At 41.2% G+C, this 24,137-nt stretch overlaps 1 protein-coding gene across 3 annotated transcripts; it reads right to left on the bottom strand.

Annotated features, from left to right (window-relative positions):
• Positions 1-69: 69 nt before the first annotated feature.
• On the bottom strand, positions 70-23,851 carry LOC143106606 (uncharacterized). 3 transcript variants are annotated; one of them, XR_012983708.1, is made up of 19 exons: positions 23,798-23,851; positions 22,323-22,531; positions 21,708-21,950; positions 17,231-17,935; positions 16,016-16,720; positions 14,631-15,236; positions 13,844-13,889; positions 12,184-12,691; positions 11,768-11,838; positions 11,501-11,551; positions 11,260-11,361; positions 10,549-10,653; positions 10,198-10,299; positions 9,512-9,616; positions 9,165-9,266; positions 8,447-8,551; positions 8,099-8,200; positions 505-1,469; positions 70-403 (listed from the first exon to the last, which is right to left on the bottom strand). XR_012983708.1 is itself a non-coding variant. In XM_076270964.1 (18 exons), exons 2-18 carry the CDS (start codon positions 22,468-22,470, stop codon positions 1,013-1,015), a joined length of 4,263 nt encoding a protein of 1,420 aa, XP_076127079.1. In that variant the 5' UTR covers positions 22,471-22,531; positions 23,798-23,851; the 3' UTR covers positions 70-1,012. The 3 variants fall into 3 exon arrangements, 2 of the variants coding, with proteins under 2 accessions (XP_076127079.1, XP_076127080.1); XM_076270964.1 differs by having other exon boundaries at positions 70-1,469; XM_076270965.1 differs by lacking the exons at positions 8,099-8,200; positions 8,447-8,551 and having other exon boundaries at positions 70-1,469.
• Between the last annotated feature and the right edge of the window lie 286 nt (positions 23,852-24,137).

Genomic DNA, 24,137 nt, shown 5'->3' on the forward strand with positions numbered 1-24,137 from the left:
GAAAAAATGAATTCTGCACATATTTGCAAAAAAATATTAAAAAGACCTCAGACTGTTGAGCAGCTGAAATCCTATAATGAGCACGAATGGCAAGCCAATTTTATTTAGCACATTTCATACACAGCGGTATATTCAATGTGCTTTACATAAACAAGAGCAAAGAGTACATAAATGCATGAAAGGGCAGTAGTTACTGTAAAAAAGTTTAAAAAGTAAAGTACATAACATATTTCAAGTTGGAATTTCAAGTTAGTGAGACATTTTTTTGCTGTAGGGTGTCTCAAAGTCCTTTTAGGCCAGTCCCTCCACTCGACAGCCATGTTGCAACGCTTTTTTGGCACTTATCGGGCATCTATTTCGGCAGAAATGCGCGTGCACAAGGCTTCACGACACCATACTCTAGCTGTGAGATCACAACACATGATTGGCACAATGTCTTCACAACACACCACATTATTGGCTCAATGTATTCACAACACAGCACAATTGGCTCAATGTACTCACATGTCAATGTTTTGCCACGGAAGGGGTGTGATATGCATAGACAAACTAACCCCATGCATTTCTATGGAGGATTTTTTGAGTGCTGTCTCCTCATTAGAAAGTCTCTGGGTGTCTGGCCTGACCCCAGGGGGAATAACATCACAAACATGGCCTATAAGGCAAGAGAGGAAGGCTAAGGGACTTTGTGATATCCTTATCTCTGTTCATATCAACCAGTTATCATGGAATAATCATTACATCACCTATTTCCTCAAGAATGGGGGGGGGGGGGTCCCTCAAGGTGCCATTCTTTCTCTTATATTACATAATGAGTATCATTCAACAGTAACACTTTGATTACAGAATAACAAAAGATTAGATTAGATACATTAGATTTCCCAATCAAAATAATTATCTTTCACCACACTTTCATTATATTATTTCTTTGGACTGATAACAATAATCCCACATAGACACAGACAGAGAAAACCCAACAAATCAAACCTGTTTTAGCGCTTCAGTATTAATATCACACATTAATATTCAGGTATTTTTGTTCTTGGTGTGCACTTTCCATCAGTTTATGTCTCTGCAGAACTGGAACTTTGTAGTGGTCTTGGATATGGGTTTCACAATAGGAGGCAGAGCAGGTCAGACAGGATTTCACAGCTCTGAGTTTCCTCCCAGCGCAGAAATCACATGCCACATCTCCAGGACCAGCGTAGCATTGAGCAGGAGGAACAGGACTGAAGTGCTGAAGCTTCTGGACCACTATTGCTAAGGCTGAGTTTGTGTAAAGTGCAGGACAGGAGCCGTAGCACTGGGGACAGGCATAGTGTCCTGCATGGTTAGGCTGGGCCCAGTATAAGGTGATGCACTGCCTGCAGTAACTGTGTCCACAGGGGATGGAGACTGGGTCCTTCAGCACTTCAGTACACACTGAACATCTGAAGTGGTCCTCTGTCAACACACTGGCTATGAACTCACTGCAGAGAGAAAGTAAGAGAGAGTACAGTAATGTTTTATAGAACTGTCTATATTTATTCAGTGAATACATTAAAGCCTCTCACTTTCAATCTGTTATTTCTGCCAAAATTCATATTTTGCAGTCAGAACAGAGGGTTTCCCCTATTCAGCAGCGGCCCGTATATGAATTCCCATACACAGCATAAAAGTGTCAAGGGTAACTACATACACAATTGTCCTACTTCTACTGCTTTACACAATGAAAGAATTTAACTGTGGAATCACAAGGTGGCTTAAATAACTTAATCATTGACTAACTTGACTGTCTTGAATGAACTGAATGTGATTACAGGTATTCATATTTATAAGGTAAATTGGATCTGGGGTGGATGCGTGGCTCATTCATAGGTCTGAAACGGACCTGGGCGTATCTCCTGCTTTATGTGTGGATACAGACAGGGTGTAGCAGAGCCGAATCGCAACAGAGGAGGATCGCAGATGGGTGGGTTCTGATCCGGACCCCTTTTGCACATTCATTCTGGAGTCTGTTATAACTCCGCAGTGGATCCAGTGCAGTCAGTTTGCTATCTGGGACGGCATTTAGGATCTGTTGATATATGCCTAGCTAACTAGCAGGTAAAGCATGTTAAAATGGCTAAGTTATATATCTATAAACAATAGTTTGCTAGAAATGCAGTCTACTTTGGGTGCCTTGAAAAGTGTTATATAAATGTAATTGTGTTGTTGGTATTTTGAAAGGTTGTGTAGATCCAGCTACTCATGTAAGACTGAATCTGATTGGTGAGAATATAGAGGCAGGTTGAAGTCCCTCAAATAAGGATGAACGAGTCTAGGTGAATGTCGTCTCCATGTCAAGAAATCCAAGCTTACTGTAGGCGAGAATCTTACAGCATGATGGAAAAGCTTTCCTCTTACCACAATCCTCATTAATTATTGGGTGGTAAACCTCAAAATTAGAATTGAATTAGTTGAAACTTTCATTGATTTAATTTTATGTGTACTGTAATTTCACAGGCTTCAAGACATGTTATTTTGGGTATGTCAGGCTTCCCTGGGTATCCCATAAGAGACGGCATTGTTCAACAAACATACGATTACCGAATTAATTAAGCCATGCCAACACTGTCATCCATAATCTATAATTTTCCTTTCTCAATAAAACCATCATTGAACTCACCTTGAAACACATGGGGCTATATTTTGGGGCACCAGCGCATGGCGTACAGTTCGTTTTTCAGTCGCGCAAAGTTGAATTTGGTATTTTGCACCTTTATTTTTTAAGCATTGCGCCCAGGGGTGTGGCAATTAACAACCTAGGGCGGGCCCTGGCGCGTTTTCTAAAAATCGCTATCATACACCACCTAAACCTGGTCAGAAGTCAATGGCGAGTTGTTCATATGCTATTTTAAGAGCGCATGTCAACAGTCATATTGGCAGGTGCACGCACCATCCTTCTATCATTCATGAACGCACACCAGCGCACGTCCATGCAAAGCATTACAAATTGCACGATTACAATGGGAAACATAATTAGAATAAAGATATTACGAAATACTGTACATCTCATGATGAGTAGTTATTCACCATCATTTGCAAATTGGTAATGACGGTTAAAAGTGATTAGGGGAGAGGCGAGAGACACGTATGGAGCACAGCTGAAGACGCACTGTCACGAGATATAAGCAACTCCTCTGCAGGATAAATGTTGTTTTATTCAGTCATTTGAGCAACATTAGGGTAAGTGTTGCTTTTTCCAGCCTATGTTTTCGATGGTAACCCATTGTCAGTCAATAGTAAAAGTAACTGCATATAACTGTCTTGTCGTTGACTGACTCCTTGGTGAAGTTAGTTTCACTTTGCCAATGAGTTCAAATAATAGACGAGTGCAAATGCGTGAAGGCTATGCTAAGTTTTAGTAAAGCATGGTTTAAGAATGACTATTCCATACGGTCTCGCAAGCAGCCTCCTTCAAATGCGCCGTTGAATGCCAAAATACAGATGCATTTATTTGACATATCGCGCGTTGCGCCGTTAAAGGGAATGACAGATGTCATTCTCATTGGTTTAAAATGATGTTACGCCCCAAACACACCCATATGACTGATTAAAAGACCTAGGAACACCTTGTTACGCCATGCGCTCCACTTTTGAGGACGAAAACCCTCCCAATGTGAACTGGACATCCTACTAAATTTGAATAGACTTTTGACGATTGACGATGCACTTTAGAATGTCATGATAGGGCCCATGGAGTTAATTCTCCTCTGAAATTTTGTGGCACAAACTATGTGTTTTATTTTATTTCGGGACAATTTCTGACAAAATATGAAATTGCATCGAGAAGAAATAAAAAGTACAGAATTAAAGCAAGAGAATTTAAGTTTCTAGGCAAGAGGAGCATTGAATTCGATGATAGTACACAATTCATTTTGTACCAGACAAAGTTCACTAGGATGCAAAATATGTGAGTGAAGCTATTTATGGGGTAATCTTAAAGGTTGTATCAGCGATTGCAGGCCCAAACATAAATGATCACATTCATCTTATCTTTCCTAACGATCCGCTAGCTGCCCGCCCAATATGCAGGCCATCAAAAATAGTGGGGGGCCTTAAGCACATAAATAGGTCGTTTCGCGCAATTTCTTCTAAAAGCGCCAAATTTGGCACAGATGTAGCTCAAGTTATACTGAAATGATTTAGCTAGGGCGCCGGAGCCAGAGACCCTCGGAGCCAAGATGGCAGCCAATCCAATATGGCCGCTGCCCGAAAAGGGTTCCGACTAGCTTTTAACCACGAGCTACTATTACAAACTTGATGTCTTTTTCAACTTAATTGATCATGGGAAACACATAGGAATGTTTATATTTATGACCCAGTATATCTGGACAGCTTAATCCTCCAATTCCAATATGGCCCCTGTCCAAAAAAGCAGTTTTGACTGTAGTTATACCCCATTGTTTGCGCCAATTTATCTACAAGCACCAAATTTGGCACAGATGTAGCTCAGGTCATACTGAAATGATTTAGCTAGGGTGCCGCAGCCAGCGATCTTTGGGGCCAAGATGGCAGCCAAATCCAATATGGCCGCTGCCCGAAAAGGGTTCCGACTATAACTTTTGAACCACATGAGCTGCAAATACAAACTTGATGTCTTTTTCAGCTTAATTGATCATGGGAAACACATATAAATGTTTATATTTATGACCCAGTATATCTGGACCCCTTAATCCTCCAATTCCAATATGGCCTTACACCCCATTGTTTTCGCCAATTTATCTACAAGCACAAAATTTGGCATGGATGCAGCTGAGGGCATACTGAAATGATTTAGCAAGGATGCCGGAGCCAGTGGCCCCTGGGACCAAGATGGCTGCCAAATCCAATATGGCCGCCACCTGAAAAAGGGATTACTGTAGGCTGCATATTTTGAACCAGATGAGATACAAATGTAAAATTAATAAATATTTCACCTTTTCTGGCTATGGGAAACACAAAATATATATTTATGATTGGGTATATGTGGACTCTCAAAGTCACCAAATGCAATCTGGTGACTGTCCGAAAAAGGGTTTTGACTACAACTTTTGAACCGAATAAGCTACAGATGAAAACAATTTTTTTTACCATGACCACACATTAAATTACCTTAGCTTTCTCAAAAAATAGAGTCTGCTCTGACCCTTCTTTAGGGCAGCCGTGGCCAACTGGTTAGCGCTTCAGACTTGTAACCGGAGGGTTGCCGGTTCAAACACCGACCAGTAGGAACAACTGAAGTGCCCTTGAGCAAGGCACCTAACCCCTCACTGCTCCCCGAGTGCTGCTGTAGCAGGCAGCTCACTGCGTTGGGACACCTGCGCTTCTGTGCTTCACCTCACTGTGTGTTCACTTTGTGCTGAGTGTGTTTCACTAATTCACAGATTGGGTTAAATGCAGAGTCAACTTTCCCTCACAGGATCAAAAGAGTGTATATATACACTTATGTATACAGCCTCAGTGTTGTACCTCCAATCCAGATTATTGTCTATAAGAACCCGCACATATTTGCAGTTCTTAACAACTTCCTCACCCAGTATTGAAATGGTATTTAGCTCAGGCCTGGCCCTACAAAGTCCACCACCATTTCCCTTGTCTTAGCCACATTCAAGACAAGGTGGTTGTTTCTGCACCATGTCACAAAGTGGTCCACCAGTTGCCAGTATTCCGTCTCCTTCCGTCACCATCACTGACACACCCCACAACTGCAGTCTGTGAACTGTCTGAGAACTTCTGCAGGTGACATGACTCAGAGTTGTACTGGAAGTCTGAGGTGTACAGTGTGAAAAGAAAAGGAGACAACACAGTCCCTTGTGGTGCTCCTATGCGACTGACTACCTGTTCAGACACACACCCTTTCATTCTCACAACCTGTGGTCTGTCAGTCAGGTAATCAGTAATCCATGAAGTTGTGGAGGTGTCTACTTGCATCCTTCAAAGCTTGTCACATAGCAGCATAGGCTGTATGGTGTTAAAAGCACTTGAGAAATCAAAGAACATGATCCTCACAATACTGCCAGCCCCTGTCAAGGTGAGAGTGTGTTCTATGAAGCAGGTAGATTAAGGCATCCTCCACACCCACCTCTGGACGGTATGCAAATTGTAATGGGTCCATGTAGTGGTCACCTGTGGTCTCAGAAGATGACCAACAAAAGGTGTTTAGCCAACTACTTCCTTTCCTACCAACTTCCTTCCTAACCAGGTGTACTTTTTTCTATAAGTGTTTTGTTCTTATGACTACAATTGTGAGAGAGACCATGAGAATGATAATTCATGAGAGAGCAAACAGTTATTGTGTGCACATCCCACCTTCTCGCAGGTGCAGGACAAATTAAAACGTACTCAATTGAAAAAATATAATGTCCGCAACACTGCTTTTGACTCCCATATATTTAATGCACAACAGGCAACGTTTCGACCCTGCTGGGTCTTCTTCAGGCAAAAATTCATGAGAGAGACCATGAGAATTCACTGTTGTTATTTTTATGTTATTGCTGTTTTTTTGATATGCTAAGCAAACCTTTGAAGAGTTTTGGACAAATTGACTATATTATTCTTTTAACAATTTGACATACTATAAATATTGCCTTGCAATAATAATTATGTCTTATTCTTTCTTATATGATTACATTTCGAAATGTATTCACCTGTGGTACACTGGAAGCATTCCACTTTTATAAGAAAATTAATCCACCTTGAGAATAACCTTCAAAGTTGTGGTAAAAAAAGATTTTCAACCAAAGTCTTGAAAAGAATACAGGTGCCAGACTTACACAAGCATATATATAAATATGCCAATGGACTTCCTGTGGTCAATAAACTAAAAATAGACACAACATCCTCATTTGTAGCGCATTTGGTTCAAAATTTGAAGCCAAAACCCTTTTTCGGACAGCAGCCATATTGAATTTAGGGAATTTGGGGGGTCCTGATATACCCAATCATAAATGTAAGTATTCCTATGGGTTTCCCATCATCAAAAAAGGTCAAATAGACATCAAGTTTGTATTTGTATCTCATCTGGCTCCAAAGCTATAGCCGAATCCCTTTCAGGCGACAACCATTTTGGATTTGGCTGCCATGTTGGTCTCAGGAACCATTGGCTCGGGCGGCCTGGCTAAATCATTTCATTATGCCCTCAGCTGCATCCGTGCCAAATCTAGTGCTTGTAGATTAATTTGCACAAACAATGGGGTGTAAGGCCCCATACTACAGCCAAAACTGCTTTTGTGGACAGCGGACATATTAGAATTGGAGGAATAAGGGGTCCAGATGCACCGGGTCATAAATATCAACATTCCTATGTATTCCCCATGATCAATTAAGCTGAAAAAGATATCAAGTTTGTATTTGTAACTCATGTAGTTCAAAAGTTATAGCCGGAACCCTTTTCGCGCAGCGGCCATATTGGATTTGGCCGCCATCTTGGCCCCAAAGGCCGCTGACTCCGGGGCTCTAACTAAAAATTTCAGTATGACCCAAGCTACATATGTGCCAAATTTGGCGCATTTAGATGAATTTGCGCGAAAATGTGCTTAAGGCCCCCCACTAAAAAACGTGTCTCTATAGGCAGCCTAGGCTCTGAGATCTGCACACAAAAACAATTGCTAACAACAAGTCTTGCCAAGTACTCAAAGGCAAAATGAAGTGTTCCAACCAATAACCGACGAGATGCGCGTTCAGGAGAGCTTCAATTGCACGGGAGGGAGGGGGAGGGAGTAGCGAGCTAGCTCTATGTTTTGTTTGAACGTCAACAGAAGTGACGTTACCCTGCCATCGCTGATACAACCTTTAATATCCAGCACTTTGAAGACATAATTGTTTTATTTTCTCAGAGGGGAGGATTCAGGTCCAAATGGGAATGAGACCCACACGCCTATAATCATAAGCGTAATAGTTTTAACAATGGTGAAGCTAATACTTTCTAACACTTTCATGTTACTCCAAATGAAGAAATAAGGAATACGTTGTTGGTTGTACCAATATTGAGGGTCTAAGTGAGATAGCAAGTGTATTTCAGATGTTGAGGTGCCAGAACTGATGCTGAAGTTAAGTGTGAGCCGCCTCTTGGTTAAGTGGAGAATTCATAACTCACCTTGAGTCCGGTGAAAATTTTCCTCTGAAGTTTTCAGGTGGATCCATTGACTTCAGAGACACACAACTGAGTGCAGGTGAGTCTGACTTCTCCAGCTTCACTCTGAAATCATAACATTTTTTTCAACTATTATGTATAAAAATCATTATCTGAAATATTACATATTATTACCTGAATCGTTTACACAATAAAGAATCAGGACCAGGTGTAACACAAATGCCTGTGAAATACAGAAACTACCATTCCTTTGGGCTGCAAATATCCGTACACTCATTTGGAATTCATACCCAACACTGTCATCCATCACCTATCATTTTCTTTTCTCAATAAAACCATCTTTGAACTCACCCTGAATCACGTGGAGTCAATTCTCCACTGAAATTTTGTGGCAGCTCTATTGACTTCAGGGACACACAGCTGGGTGCAGGTGAGTCTGTTCTTTCCACTTTCAATCTGATATCACAACATATTGAATATTTAAAATGCATGAACTATGTGTTTTATTTTACTTCGGGACAGTTTGTGACAAAATATGAAAATGCATCCTGAAGAAGTAAAAAGTATAGAATTAAAGCCAGAGGAAAATAAGAGTCTTGGCAGGAGGAGCATTAAAATTGATGATAGTACACAATTCATTTTGTACGAGACAAAGTTCACTAGGATGCAAAATATGGGAGTGAAGCTATTTATGGGATAATCTTAATATCCAGTACTTTGAAGACATAATTGTTTTATTTCTCTCAGAGGGGAGGATTCAGGTCTTAATGGGAATGAGACCCACACCCTAACTCTGCAGGTATACTGCCTATAATCATTGGCACAATAGTTTTAACAATGGCAACACTATACTGTGGGTACTGATATCTACATATTGAAAGATAACAAAAACATTTTCATGTTACTCCAACTGAAGAAATAAGGAACAAGTTATTGGTTATACCAAGATTGAGGGTAGCGAGATAGCAAGATAGCAAGTGTATTTCAGATGTTGAGGTGCCAGATGTGTAACTGATGCTGAGGGTAAGTGTGAGCAGCCTCTTGGTTAAGTGGAGAATTCATAACTCACCTTGAGTCAGGTGTAAATTCTCCTCTGAAGTTTTCAGGTGGATCCATTGACTTTAAAGACACACGGCTGGGTGCAGGTGAGTCGGACCTCTTCAGCTTCACTCTGAAATCATAACATTTTGAAAACTATTATGTATAAAAATTATTATCTGAAATATTGCATATTATTACCTGAATTGTTTAAACAATAAAAAACCAGGACCAGGTATAACACATAGGCCTGTGGAATACAGAAACTACCATTCCTTTGGGCTGCAAGTATCTATACACTCATTTCGAATTCATACTTAACATATTCATCCATCATCTATCATTTTCTTTTCTCAATAATACCATCATTGAACTCACCCTGAAACACGTGGAGTCAATTCTCCACTGAAATTTTGTGGCAGGTCTATTGACTTCAGGGACACACAGCTGGGTGCAGGTGAGTCTGTTCTTTCCACTTTCAATCTGATATCACAACATATTGAACATTTAAAATGCAACAACTATGTGTTTTATTTTACTTCGGGACAGTTTGTGTCAAAATATGAAATTGCATCCTGAAGAAATGAAAAGTACAGAATTAAAGCCAGAAGAAAATAAGTGTCTTGGCAGGAGAAACATCGAATTCAATGATAGTACAGAATTAATTTTGTAGGGTGCAAAATATGGGAGTAAAGCTATTTGCAGGGTGATCTTAATATCCAGCACTTTGAAGACATAATGTGTCTATTTCTTCAGAGGGGAGGGTTCAGGTCTTAATGGGAATGAGACCCACACCCTATCTCTGCAGGTATACTGCCTATAATCATAGGCACAATAGTTTTAACAATGGCAACACTATACTGTGGGTACTGATATCTACATATTGAAAGATCAAATAAACATTTTCATGTTACTCCAAATGAAGAAATGAGGAAGAAGTTATTGGTTATACCAAGTTTGAGGGAGTGAGATAGCAAGTGTATTTTAGATGTTGAGGTGCCAGAAGTGTAACTGATGCTGAAGTATGAACAGCCTCTTGGTTAAGTGGAGAGTTCATAACTTACCTTGAGTCAGGTGTAAATTCTCCTCTGAAGTTTCCAGGTGGATCCATTGACTTTAAAGACACACAGCTGGGTGCATGTGAGTCGGACCTCTTCAGCTTCACTCTGAAATCATGACATTTTTAAAACTATTATGTATAAAAATCATTATCTGAATATTACATATTATACCTGAAATTCAATCATTTACACAAAAAAGAATCAGGACCAGGTGTAACACAAATGTCTGTGGAATACAGAAACTACAATTCCTTTGGGCTGCAAGTATCCGTACACTCATTTCGAATTCATACCCAACACTGTCATCCATCATCTATCATTTTCTTTTCTCAATAAAACCATCATTGAACTCACCCTGAATCACGCAGAGTCAATTCTCCACTGAAATTTTGTGGCAGGTCTATTGACTTCAGTGACACACAGCTGGGTGCAGGTGAGTCTGTTCTTTCCACTTTCAATCTGATATCACAACATATTGAATATTTAAAATGCATGAACTATGTGTTTTATTTTACTTCGGGACAGTTTGTGACAAAATATGAAAATGCATCCTGAAGAAGTAAAAAGTACAGAATTAAAGCCAGAGGAAAATAAGTGTCTTGGCAGGAGGAGCATTAAATTTGATGATAGTACACAATTCATTTTGTACGAGACAAAGTTCACTAGGATGCAAAATATGGGAGTGAAGCTATTTATGGGATAATCTTAATATCCAGTACTAGAAGACATAATTGTTTTATTTCTCTCAGAGGGGAGGATTCAGGTCTTAATGGGAATGAGACCCACACCCTAACTCTGCAGGTATACTGCCTATAATCACAATAGTTTTAACAATGGCAACACTATACTGTGGGTACTGATATCTACATATTGAAAGATAACAAAAACATTTTCATGTTACTCCAACTGAAGAAATAAGGAACAAGTTATTGGTTATACCAAGATTGAGGGTAGCGAGATAGCAAGATAGCAAGTGTATTTCAGATGTTGAGGTGCCAGATGTGTAACTGATGCTGAGGGTAAGTGTGAGCAGCCTCTTGGTTAAGTGGAGAATTCATAACTCACCTTGAGTCAGGTGTAAATTCTCCTCTGAAGTTTTCAGGTGGATCCATTGACTTTAAAGACACACAGCTGAGTGCAGGTGAGTCTGACCTCTTTAGCTTCACTCTGAAATTGTAAAAAAATTTAAAATTATAAATCTATACATATTAACAAATGCATTGCAAATATGAGGCAGGCACAGTCCGTGTCTTCAATGAGGGTATTTTTGACACAAACAATATTTTTAACATTAATTATTAAGTACCTTTTCTCTGGAATGGTCTGAACTGGCAATGCCTCTCTCTTCATCTTGCGTCTGAAATACAGTGTATTTTAGTTTTTACAGATGCATACAGTATGCCTTTAGCAGTTATAAAACTGTTAACATGAAGTAAACTGTCATTTATTATTATTTAAATTCTAGGGAATTATATTAAATCAAATTTAAACTCTCATTGAATATCTCCGGTTGGCTTGAGATGGACAGGTTTGTCATAAGGTTGTGATATACGAGAGATTTTGGAGCAGCTACCTTTGGTCCAGTGTCCCTTGTTGGATCCCTAGATCTGCATCTGGAGACTGTCCAGTGGACTGCTGTTCATGCTGCATTATGGAGGACAGATGGAAACAGTTGAGAGACTTTAGTGTGAACAACATATCAATGGCCTCCAGATTGTGAAATGCTAAAATTCATCATGATGGGAAAAGTAATTTGCCATTCAGACCTCCAGTTAAATGCATTTCTGAAAAAAAAAACACTGCACAAATTGTCCAACACTTTTTTATTCATAATATTGTTTAAGTTGTGATGTTGTTACAGACTAATATATGTGTCACCATATAAGAAGTTTCTTATCAGTCTGAAATTAACTGTAAGACTGACCGGTAGTTTCAATATGAGCACACATAACAATAATGACAGCTCTTTCAGTAACGGCTATGCCTTACCCATTTTAGGAAATCTTCACCCTCAATACATTTCAAGTCTTCAATTTTGATGTTGTGCTGCTGACTGAGCTTTTGTTCCTGGACTTGGGGCTCCTCCAGTGTGTGTTTCTGCAGTGCTGCAACTGTGTAGTGCTGCCTGATGTGAGACTCACAATAGGAGGCAGTGCAGGTCAGACAGGACTTCACCGCTTTGAGTTTCCTCCCAGTGCAGAAATCACAGGCCACATCTCCAGGACCAGCATAGCAGTGAGCAGGAGGAATAGGACTGAACTGCTGGAGGTTCTGGACCACCTTTGCTAAGATGGAGTTTGTGTTTAGTGCAGGACAGTTGCTGTATGTCTGTGAGCACTGGGGACAGGCGTAGTGTCCTGCATGGTTAGGCAGGGCCCAGTATGAGGTGATGCACTGCCTGCAGTAACTGTGTCCACAGGGGATGGAGACTGGGTCCTTCAGCATGTCTGTACACACGGAGCACCTGAAAAGGTCCTTTGTCACCTTTGTCAGGTCACTGTAGAGAGTAAGCAGAGTATAATTTGTATTACCTGTATACCCTTGTTACACATAAAGGCTGATTGATGCTTCTGTGTCGACTCCACGCAATGGCTATGTCATTGTCTCGGCGCCGGCGTGACCCTTTCGAAATTCTGCGTCTCCTGTGTCTGCGCTGCTTACCACCGGGAACGGTAGTCAGAATTGCAAACTCCATAGACTGCCATGCTGAAATATTAATGTTATTTGTTTGGCCTTTTCTTGCTTAGATTTACAATACATTCTAATCATCTAGTTATTGTATCCAGAAAATAAGTCTAAGGTTGCGAGGTTTCTGCCAGCCAGTTTGTTATGTTAGCAAGGGAACTTTTCCACAACTGCCCACAAAGTACTGCTGGCTGGTGAAGTGCTAATTTCAAAACGTTACTGACAAATAGAGACTCTACAACCCCGTCATTGTAACCAAAATATGTCTGAGTTTATTTGATTATGTCAGTGAACTAGCATGTTGCTACTCCCCACAGGCTTCTTGAAACAGTCGGCTATCAACACACGGGGCAAGTCGACCAATCTCAGGGGGCGACACAGAGACGCAGAGTACGCCGTTGATTCAGCGCAGAAGCATAAATCAGCCTTAAGGCTGTGCCATATCATACATCATGATAATCGTGATGACTCTGCAATTGGTCTGATGGTCTGATCCCATATGGGGATTACAGAGCACAGAGATCTATCATTAGTACCTTGCCATTCATCTGTATAATAATCTGGACTGGACAGTCAATGTACAGTATATACATATTTTTACTCTGTAGTTGCTTCTGTTTCAAAGCCATTGTTCAAATGCCATTAACAGAACGTGAAAGGGCATATTTATTTTCCAAATCATACGACAGTTAGGAATGAAATTGAGAGTAAAAAGAAGCATTTCCCAGACATGGAGATATCTACACAGCTAGTTTAGCTAGGCTAATGCAACACTTGCTGAATGTATAGGAATATTTGGTTGTAAAAAAGTGACAGTTCATTGACATGCATAAGAACCATAGTTTATGTCTAATTTTGTATTAAACTGTGATTACTACCAACATTGCATGTATTATCTTTAAATGGGACGGTAGACCCATTTCTAGGCCTATTGAATGAATAAACACATAAAGTATACTCTTACCAAGGTATAGGAAACTCATTTGTAGTCACTGCATTGTCTCCTATTGCTATATAAAAGAGGGTACACAAAAACATAAAGATTATACAGTTCATCTATCATGATGTACCATACTTACAATTGCATATTACACAATAAAGGTGAGCACACCTGTGTGCCCTGTCAGTTATCCTGTTATTTAGTTATGCAAATAGAAAAAGTATTGTAAGTATGGGTAAATGCTTGTTAGCAATTGTAAGAAGAAAAAAAAATACAACATCATGTCATCAATATCCTTTATACTGTATTATCTTAATCCCTATCTTAAAATCAATTAAACTAACTCGCCAACGTGGAGAAATTTGACTATTTGCCGTCTACTGCAGAGTTACTGTAGATAAAAACAGACACATAACCTTCTTTTCCCTGTGCATGCAATAACCCAGTTCAAAACACTTAGCCAAGCTTAGCATTATTCACTGGGACTGGAAGTGGGTTATACCAGTTACCCAACACTGGGGTAGATCAGCTAGATTTCCCAGAAGTGCCTTAAAGCCAGAGGTTCTATTTTTATTAATGTCTTTTTTGGGAAGAAAAACCCCTGCATTCAAAACAAAATAGCCACACACAAACATAGGAGTCATAAACAGGCCTTCATAAATAAATAAATATAAATAAATAAATAATAAAAATCAATAAAACAAATCAGTTCTAGGACCGTAAACAATAAAACGTGGAATCACACACGTTACCATTTTCCTATGGTAATGGGGTGATGGGCTGAATGAGAAATGTGGAAAACATTACTCACAAAAAGGGGGATGCTCCAGTTTCCAGTCTCCATTGTTTCCTGCCACCATCTCTTCTATCTTCTCCAGCAGCTCTGTCACCTGGCCACCATCACTCTTTTCATTGTCTACAACATGATACCTGTTCCCACATTTCTCTACAACCCACTGCAGAGCCTCTCCTCCACTCTCAATGTGCTGCTCAATGGTTGTGTCTCCCAGACAGTCCCCCCATGTGAACAGCACTATAGTGTGACTCCAGACTCTCTCACCCAGCAGCTCCATGTGTTCCTGCACTCCTCTTCTGAGTGTTTCTGTGAAGGACTCATCCACTCTAATGAGCAGGAGTAGAGCATGGGGTCCTGGAGGACACAGAGACACACTGAGGACAATCTCTCGTTTATCACGTTCAGGAGTTTGCTCTACAGTGTAGTTCATCCACCATCCTGGTGCCTCCACTACAGTGATGTGTCTTCCTGCTGTTTCTCCTTCTCTCTTCACACACTCAGCTGTTCTTCCTGAGGCACCAAACTCCTCTCTGCCCAGGATAGTGTTTCCTGATGAACTCTTCCCAGCATCACTGTATCCCAGCAGCACAATCTTCATGTCAGAAATATGTGGAACTCCACCTGGAAACAGCGAGTATGTCATTCTGTGAAAACACTGAACATTCTCACTATGCTTTGCTGTCATAGAATTATTATCTATCGACTTTACTCTGGGCTTGTATGCATATTTTCAGCTGTGTGTGTGTGTGTGTGTTGTGCATATTAGGGGTGTGTGTTGTGTATTTTGTGAGTATGAGAGAAATAGAAATCTGATAACAGTTGTTTTTTGTGCAGAACAGAATGTGTGTGTGTGTGTGTGTGTGTGTGTGTGTTGTGTATTTTGTGAGTATGAGAGAAATAGAAATCTGATAACAGTTCTTTTTTGTGCATAACAGAATGTGTGTGTGTGTGTGTGTTTGTGTTTTGCATATTAGGGGTGTGTGTTGTGTATTTTGTGAGTATGAGAGAAATATAAATCTGATAACAGTTCTTTTTTGTGCATAACAGAATGTGTGTGTGTATGTGTGTGTGTGTGTGTGTGTGTGTGTGTGTGTGTGTGTGTGTGTGTGTGTGTGTGTGAGTGTGTGTATGTGTATGTGTTGTGTATTTTGTGAGTATGAGAGAAATAGAAATCTGATAACAGTTATTTTTTGTGCATAACAGAATGTGTGTGTGTGTGTGTGTGTGTGTGTGTGTGTGTGTGTGTGTGTGTGTGTGTGTGTGTGTGTGTTACAGAGGAATATACTGTACTATATATATAGAGTATAACACAAAGAGATAATGAATGAAGTAAACATGAGTTGTGATATATACATTTAAATGTCTCATGTGAAGGTTTGAGGGCTGAAAACGTCTCTCACCTGCTGGTGATCTGAGAGTCTGTCTCTGCTTCTGCACCTTCATCTTCCTCTCCTCTGCTCTCCTGTTTTCTTCCCTCTTGTTTTCTTGTAGTTTCTTAGAAATGTTTCTGTCAAAGTCAAACTGAAGGCCTCTATTTCCTGCCACCATCTCTTCTATCTTCTCCAGCAGCTCTGTCACCTGGCCACCATCACTCTTCTTATTGTCTACAACATGATACCTGTTCCCACATTTCTCTACAACCCACTGCAGAGCCTCTCCTTCACTCTCAGTGTGCTGCTCAATGGTTGTGTCTCCCAGCATGTCCCCCCATGTGAACAGCACTATAGTGTGACTCCAGACTCTCTCACCCAGCAGCTCCATGTGTTCCTGCACTGCTCTTCTGTCTGTCTCTGTGAAGGACTCATCCACTCTAATGAGCAGGAGTAGAGCATGGGGTCCTGGAGGACACAGAGACACACTGAGGACAATCTCTCGTTTATCACGTTCAGGAGTTTGCTCTACAGTGTAGTTCATCCACCATCCTGGTGCCTCCACTACAGTGATGTGTCTTCCTGCTGTTTCTCCTTCTCTCTTCACACACTCAGCTGTTCTTCCTGAGGCACCAAACTCCTCTCTGCCCAGGATGGTGTTTCCTGATGAACTCTTCCCCTCCATTCTGCCTCCCAGCAGCACAATCTTCATGTCAGAAATATGTGGAACTCCACCTGGAAACGGAGAGTATGTCATTCTGTGAAAACACTGAACATTCTCACTAAGCTTTGCTGTCATAGAATTATTATCTATCGACTTTACTCTGGGCTTGTGTGCATATTTTCAGCTGTGTGTGTGTGTGTGTGTCTGTGTGTGTGTGTGTGTGTGTGTGTGTGTGTTGTGTATGTTGTGTATGTTGTGAGTATGAGAGAAATAGAAATCTGATAACAATTGTTTTTTGTGCATAACAGAATGTGTGCATGTGCGTGTGTGTGTTTTAGGTTTTTTGTGCATAACAGAACAGGTGTGTGCATGTGTGTGTGTGTGTGTGTGTGTGTGTGTGTGTGTGTGTGTGTGTGTGTGTGTGTGTGTGTGTGTGTGTGTGTGTGTGTGTTACAGAAGAATATACTGTACCATATATATAGAGTATAACACAAAGAGATAATGACTGAAGTAAACATGAGTTGTGATATATAGATTTAAATGTCTCATGTGTAGGTTTGAGAGCTGAAAACATCTCTCACCTGCTGCTGATCTGAGAGTCTGTCTCTGCTTCTGCACCTTCATCTTCCTCTCCTCTGCTCTTCTCTCTTCTTCCCTCTTCTTCTCTTGCAGTGCTTTACATATTTCTGCATCAAAGTCAAACTGATGGCCTCTATTTCTTGCCACCATCTCTTCTATCTTCTCCAGCAGCTCTGTCACCTGGCCACCATCACTCCTCATATTGTCTACAACATGATACCTGTTCCCACATTTCTCTACAACCCACTGCAGAGCCTCTCCTCCACTCTCAGTGTGCTGCTCAATGGTTGTGTCTCCCAGCCAGTCCCCTCTGGTGAACAGCACTATAGTGTGACTCCAGACTCTCTCACCCAGCAGCTCCATGTGTTCCTGCACTGCTCTTCTGTCTGTCTCTGTGAAGGACTCATCCACTCTAATGAGCAGGAGTAGAGCATGGGGTCCTGGAGGACACAGAGACACACTGAGGACAATCTCTCGTTTATCACGTTCAGGAGTTAGCTCTACAGTGTAGCTCTTCCACCATCCTGGTGCCTCCACTACAGTGATGTGTCTTCCTGCTGTTTCTCCTTCTCTCTTCACACACTCAGCTGTTCTTCCTGAGGCACCAAACTCCTCTCTGCCCAGGATGGTGTTTCCTGATGAACTCTTCCCCTCCATTCTGCCTCCCAGCAGCACAATCTTCATGTCAGAAATATGTGGAACTCCACCTGGAAACGGAGAGTATGTCATTCTGTGAAAACACTGCACATTCTCACTATGCTTTGCTGTCTTAGAATTATTATCTATCAACTTTACTCTGGGCTTGTGCGCATATTTTGAGGTGTGTGTGTGTGTGTGTGTTTTAGGGATGTGGTGTGTGTTGTGTATTTTATGAGTATGAGAGAAATAGAAATCTGATAACAGTTGTTTTATGTGCATAACAGAATGTGTGTGTGTGTGTGTGTGTGTGTGCATGTGTGTGTGTCTACTTGCCTTTATGTATGTGTTTGTGTGTTGTAAATGTCTGCGTGTGCGTGCGTGTGTGTGTGTATGTGCATGTGTGTGTGTCTACTTGCCTTTATGTCTGTGTTTGTGTGTTGTAAATGTCTGTGTGTGCGTGTGTGTGCGTGTGTGTGTGTGTGTGTGTGCATGTGTGTGTCTCTGCTTGCCTTTATGCCTGTTTGTGTGTTTTAAATGTCTGTGTGTGTGTGTATGTGTGTGTATGTTCGCTTGTGAGTGTGTGTGTAGGGCTAATGGGGTGTGAGAGAGTGTGTTTTTGCATGCGTGTGTGTGTGCGTGTGTGCGTGTGTACGTGCGAGTGAGTCTGTGCATGCGTATCTGTGTGTGTGTGTGCATATGCGTGTGTGTGTGTGTCTATGTATGTGTGTGTGTGGGGGGGGGGGGTCCTCGGCCCTCATTCCTCATTAGCCTATCAGCTTTAACTTCAGTCGGACGCTAGACCCGGCCCCTCTCAGGGAGGCTCAAGCACAAATAGAAAAAAAAAAATCTGATTTTTCAATTATCAATTATCCATTGTTGTGTCCAACGTTAAACAATAATAACATCAGGAAAACAAGAAAATCTCAATTAGGATATCAGGAAACAATATCTTAATAGTGCATTTGACGAGCAAAAAACATGATTTAAGAATGAATCCAATTTTTCATTTTTAAATAGAAAACTGAACTGATAATCGTTACACAGACCGTTCAGGGCCCATATTCAGAAAGCCTTTTATCTTACCACTAAGAGTAGCCTACTCCCAAATCACACTAAACATTATAAACTAAGAGCTTTCCATTACAACCTATACAGAAAGATGCTGAGACCAAATTTTAGTAAAGAATAATGACAACTCCTAAGAGAAGAAAAGAGCTCCCCCTCCGCCCAGTATGTATATCTGTATTGAGTACCAAAAAAAAGATAAGAGCTCCATTGCTATGGTTGACATAATTTCTCATGCATGAGGTTGCTTTCAGTGACAATGGTGACTGGCTGATGAGTGACATATCTGTGCTGATACAGTAAGTAGGCAGTAGGGTTTGCCACTCTGCCATGCTACACACTGCAAAGCTTTTGTTCATGTTCCTGACCCCTAGACAACACAACACACAGAGCCGACCTTGTGACATTGGTGACGTGACCCGGATGGGAGTGAGGATTTAGGGAGGTGAGTGTAACGGAGGCAGACTGAGGCCCCGTCCACACGGAGACGCTTTTTGGGTAAAACGCACCGGTTTTGCTTCGTCTTGACCGATCGTCCAAACGAATCCTGTAAACGCACTGCCCGAAACCGCACTTTTTTGAAACCTGGTCCCAGGGTGGAGAAATCTGAAACCGTAGCCCTTGTGAGTTCGTTTGGACGGCGAAACTGCATACTTGCCTATTGATGATGTCATCGCCACACCTCAGCTACCCTGGACTTGACACTTATTGCCTAACAATACTAGTTTTCATACATGACATTACCTACGATTACACTCAGTAGGATAAATATCACAACTGGTGCTGCGCAGCGCCAATAGCTTATGACTTGGTGGACTGAACAGTGATTTTCCCAGTGTTTTTTTGATGCATTCTAGCTACTGTCAGTGACGCGAGAGAACTAGTCAGAAGTTATTAGGGAAGTACGGTGTAAGTTTAAATTAATTTGTGCGTAGTGCCGGTGTCAATCATTTATTTTACATGTCTTACAACATAAATACATGCATTCACAGTCTAGTGAAGTCAGATATGAGCATACAAAGACGCTTAGAACTCATGTTAAGCTGATGGTAGCGCACTAAATGCGAATGCGCGATTTGATGTGGGCAAAAGTATTGACTGTTCCTAACTAAGGCGATTATAGCAATATTATAAATGTGGCGACAGAATAGCCTAGAACTTCGGTAGGCCTAGCGTTTAGTAGCCTATGCAATTGCGGTGATGGCCAAAACTAATGTGAATCACGGACTACCAAAGAAAGTAAAGGAGATTATTTGTACCTGCGTTAGCCAAATAAAGGTTTCAGGGAAGACGGAGGAAAAAAAGATTGGTTTGGTACGTGTGGACTAGGCCTGAGCTAGCGTGCTAGTTGCCCGTGTAAATCCTCACAGCCCTAACCTTAAGAACGCTTCTAACCACTGAGTTGGAAGCCTGGGCTTTTAGCTCAGTGGTTAGAGCGTTCGTCTCCCATGCCGGTGTGTGTGTGTCAAGGTGGCGGGTTCGAGGCCCGTGAGTGGCGAACAAACCGACCTTGTGACACTTACGCTAAATAATACATTACTGCTATGTAGGCTGTGTCATTATTCTGTGGCTAACAACACTGGTAGTCGCAAAGTAGCAAAGTGATGCATGCGCGACTCACATCGGGGAGTGACAACAGTCTCACTACCAACTCATCACAAATGGACTCTTTGGGTATCCCACAACAGTTAACAGAACTATTTGGTGGCTCTCAAATACATACTTTCTGAAAGGTTATTGGATACCTGCAGTTGCCATGTGGAAATACTACTGCTTATGCTGTGTGTCATAGAAAATGCATGTGTTTTGATGAACACCAGGTCACAGCTGTGTCCTACAACCTAGGCAGAGATTTACAGTAGAGATTCCATCATCAGTGTGGCCAGCCTGACTATCTCAGAGGCAGAGAGCAACACAGATGGACAAGTCCATGATATGGCCAGTTGACACAGCAGGGCGTTTACACTGATTCATGTTACAAGTGAGGTGACTTATTCAGCTGCGGTGTGGACCTCATGTGGCAAGGCTGACTAGAAAGCTGCTGATAGATAAGACCACTTTCTGTTACCTCTATTAGAGGAAGTCGCCTCACAACTGGACCTCGCTTACTATACATACACACCGACTTGAGCTGCAAAATTAATGGAATTCATTCATTTTCTATGAGAGCCAGCGTCTCTTGGCGGCGAGAAGCTGCAAAGCCATCGGTGTCATGTTTTGAGGGGAGAGAGCGTCAAACAGAAACTTGAAGCTTAGTCAACTTTATGGTAATGAGCTATGACACGGTTCAGCGCCAACGACCGGTTGGCCGATGGTTGAGAGAGCAAAACCTTTGTGAACCTCAGTTCCTACGAAACATTTGTTCCATTTAGTGTTTTCAATAACAGGGATGAGAGGTGAAGTTAGTGTTTAGTGTTACTTGTTTAAAGTCTATATGAGTGATATAGAGAATCAATTAAATGAACATGCTGTCAAAATTATTTTTTATAGGCTGAATAATGTTACATGATTAAGTTATGGATAGTAACAATATGCAGGCTATATGCAACTTGATAGCAGCAATATGCAGGACATCTTCTTAGAGCTAGTGTGAGTGTGTTGATGACCACACATTGATCTCTTTGTCCATTGCAATTCATACAAATCATGCCTGAGTATCTGTAATGTGATGATGCCTGACTTGGTGTGGTAAGTATCTGAGAGTGTGTGTGTGTGTGTGTGTGTGTGTGTGTGTGTGTGTGTGTGTGTGTGTGTGTGTGTGTGTGTGTATCTCACCCTGTGGTGTAGAAGAGTAAAGCATGGGCTGGTCTCTGGGGGAGAGTGTGCGCAGGTCCGGCATCTGGGCAGCCATAGTTGGCCATTGGTGCATCTGCTGCGAGGTGATGGAGTCGGTGAAGAGCGTGGGGCGGTATTCCAGGGCTGCCGTCTCTGGGTACCTACGGATCGGGAAAGGTGGGTAGGGGTGCGGGTAGCTCAGTCCCGAGGTCAAGTGCCAGGGCAGGGAGTAGGCAGCAGCAGCTGTGCATAGACACAAAAGTATAATAGTGTTAGAATATGGCCCAATGAACTACTCCACAATGAATGCTGATGAGAGAATTTTGTTGACTGACACAAATTCTTATAAGACTCATTATTAGACCAATGAGCCGGATGAGCAGGAAATTAAGGAAAAAAGCTTTTCAAGGTATTATACGCCCTTTGCATCAATGAAAATAAATTACAATGTGAATAGAAGAATCAAAGATGACCAATAAAGGATGCAAGAAAGGATATGGCCAAACAAAGAGAGGGAGAAAGGGCAATAGAACAGAAGAGGGTAGAAAACCCGAGATCATATATGATAGAAAGGCAAGAGAGCTCCCAACACAGAAGCACCATCTCAGGTTGTACCGGGATCGAGGTGGATGCCATGGGGCAGGGGGGCAGGGTCGAAGGTCAGGGGGATCTGCCCGCGGTAGACGTCCTGGCCCTGCAGCAGGTGCTCGTACGATGCCAGGGAGCCGGCTTGGTGCTCGGCCACGGCCTGCAGGTGGCTCATCTTGCGCAGGGTGGGGGTGGCCTTCTGCTCCTGGTAATGGGGCTTACTGCTTACCAGTGGCCTGAGTATGGCAGTTAATTTTTACAAATACAAGAAGCCTGTATGGTTGTTCATTTTTACAAATATATACAAGTAGCATGTATGGTTGTTCATTTTTTTAAGTCTATACAAGTGGCCTGAGTATGGCAGTTCATTTTTACAAATACAAGAAGCCTGTATGGTTGTTCATTTTTACAAATATATACAAGTAGCATGTATGGTTGTTCATTTTTTTAAGTCTATACAAGTGGCCTGAGTATGGCTGTTCATTTTTACAAATACAAGAAGCCTGTATGGTTGTTCATTTTTACAAATATATACAAGTAGCATGTATGGTTGTTCATTTTTACAAATCTATACAAGTGGCCTGCGCATGGTTGCTTATTTTTACAAATCTATTTAGTGGCCTGAGCATGGTCATTTCTGATCATTTTTTACAAATCTATAGAAATTGCAGTGTTTCTCTTTTAACAAATGATATGCTTCACTTTTTCATTGGTCTCCATCAAAAGCTGTTGCTTTTTTCATCTGTCATATCTTAATTCTGCTTTTGCAACCTTGACAAATACCAGAAAGTGTAATGTGAAGATCCACTTCACTTTTTTGCTATTGCCATTCTATTACTATTTATAATGTATTGTTGATTGTGTGCACGTTCCTTAGCCAACTTAAAAACAATTAAGCTGCACAGAACCTTTGAAATATTGTAGAAGTTCATGTTGATCATGCGATTTGTAAAAATAGCCATATAGCTGATGCTGTGTTTTTATCAATTTGTTTCTGCAACCGGCAGTTCTGTTATTTATGTTACTTATTTATGCCAGTGCTTTTGTTTATTACTTATACGCAGTAGCCTATCATGTTGTTGGACATGCCTTTTATGAATAACATAGGCTACGTTTTGCCTGTTTTACACCAAGGAACCGAATGCTATACCGTCGACAATTCAATTCCATTAGCCAACAACTAAACTGTAGCCATAAGTTAACAAGGAGCCATAAACAATTGACTGATTAGTGAGTTATCTAAATTATTTCAATAAACGTAGCCTATTATATATAGACCTACTGTACCAACACAATTAGCCTATAGTGTCTCAATTGTAGGCCTAACGTTAACAGCCCTAGGCCTCGGCCTGCGTGTTGACACAATAGGAGGATTATTAGCCTAATATCTGGAAGAAGTTATCAACATAGCCTACATGACCAATAGAAATCGAACATACGACTTAAATAATATTATTAAACGTATGAAAGTCCACGAAAAACAACGTAATCGAATAACTTACGGCGGCTGCAAGATTTTGTGACACTTCCTTCACCAACAGTAGTGAAAGTGAAACTGCAAACTTTTACTCCGGATAGCGTGACAGCGGTGTCTTAACCTAGCCTTAGCCTATAAAGTCGGAAAGCCGTGCAGTTACAGTTTTCTCGATCGTTTTGATGCCTGTGTCAACTCTGACATCACGTTCTCAAAATAGTTAACACCCGTGTCTGAACAAAAGCACTCTGGCCAAAATGACACATTTTGTTTGCAAAAGGCTGTTACAAAACACTTCAAACATGGAGCAAAAGCAAATCTTGCCTTCAAACAACACATCCTGTCGTCAAATCACCGTGTGATTTTAA

This window comes from Alosa pseudoharengus, unplaced genomic scaffold (genome assembly GCF_046254945.1).
Source record: "Alosa pseudoharengus isolate Yale_2024_CS ecotype anadromous, Long Island Sound unplaced genomic scaffold, YU_APseudo_1.1 YU_APseudo_1.1_scf_6, whole genome shotgun sequence".
NCBI lineage: Eukaryota > Metazoa > Chordata > Actinopteri > Clupeiformes > Clupeidae > Alosa > Alosa pseudoharengus.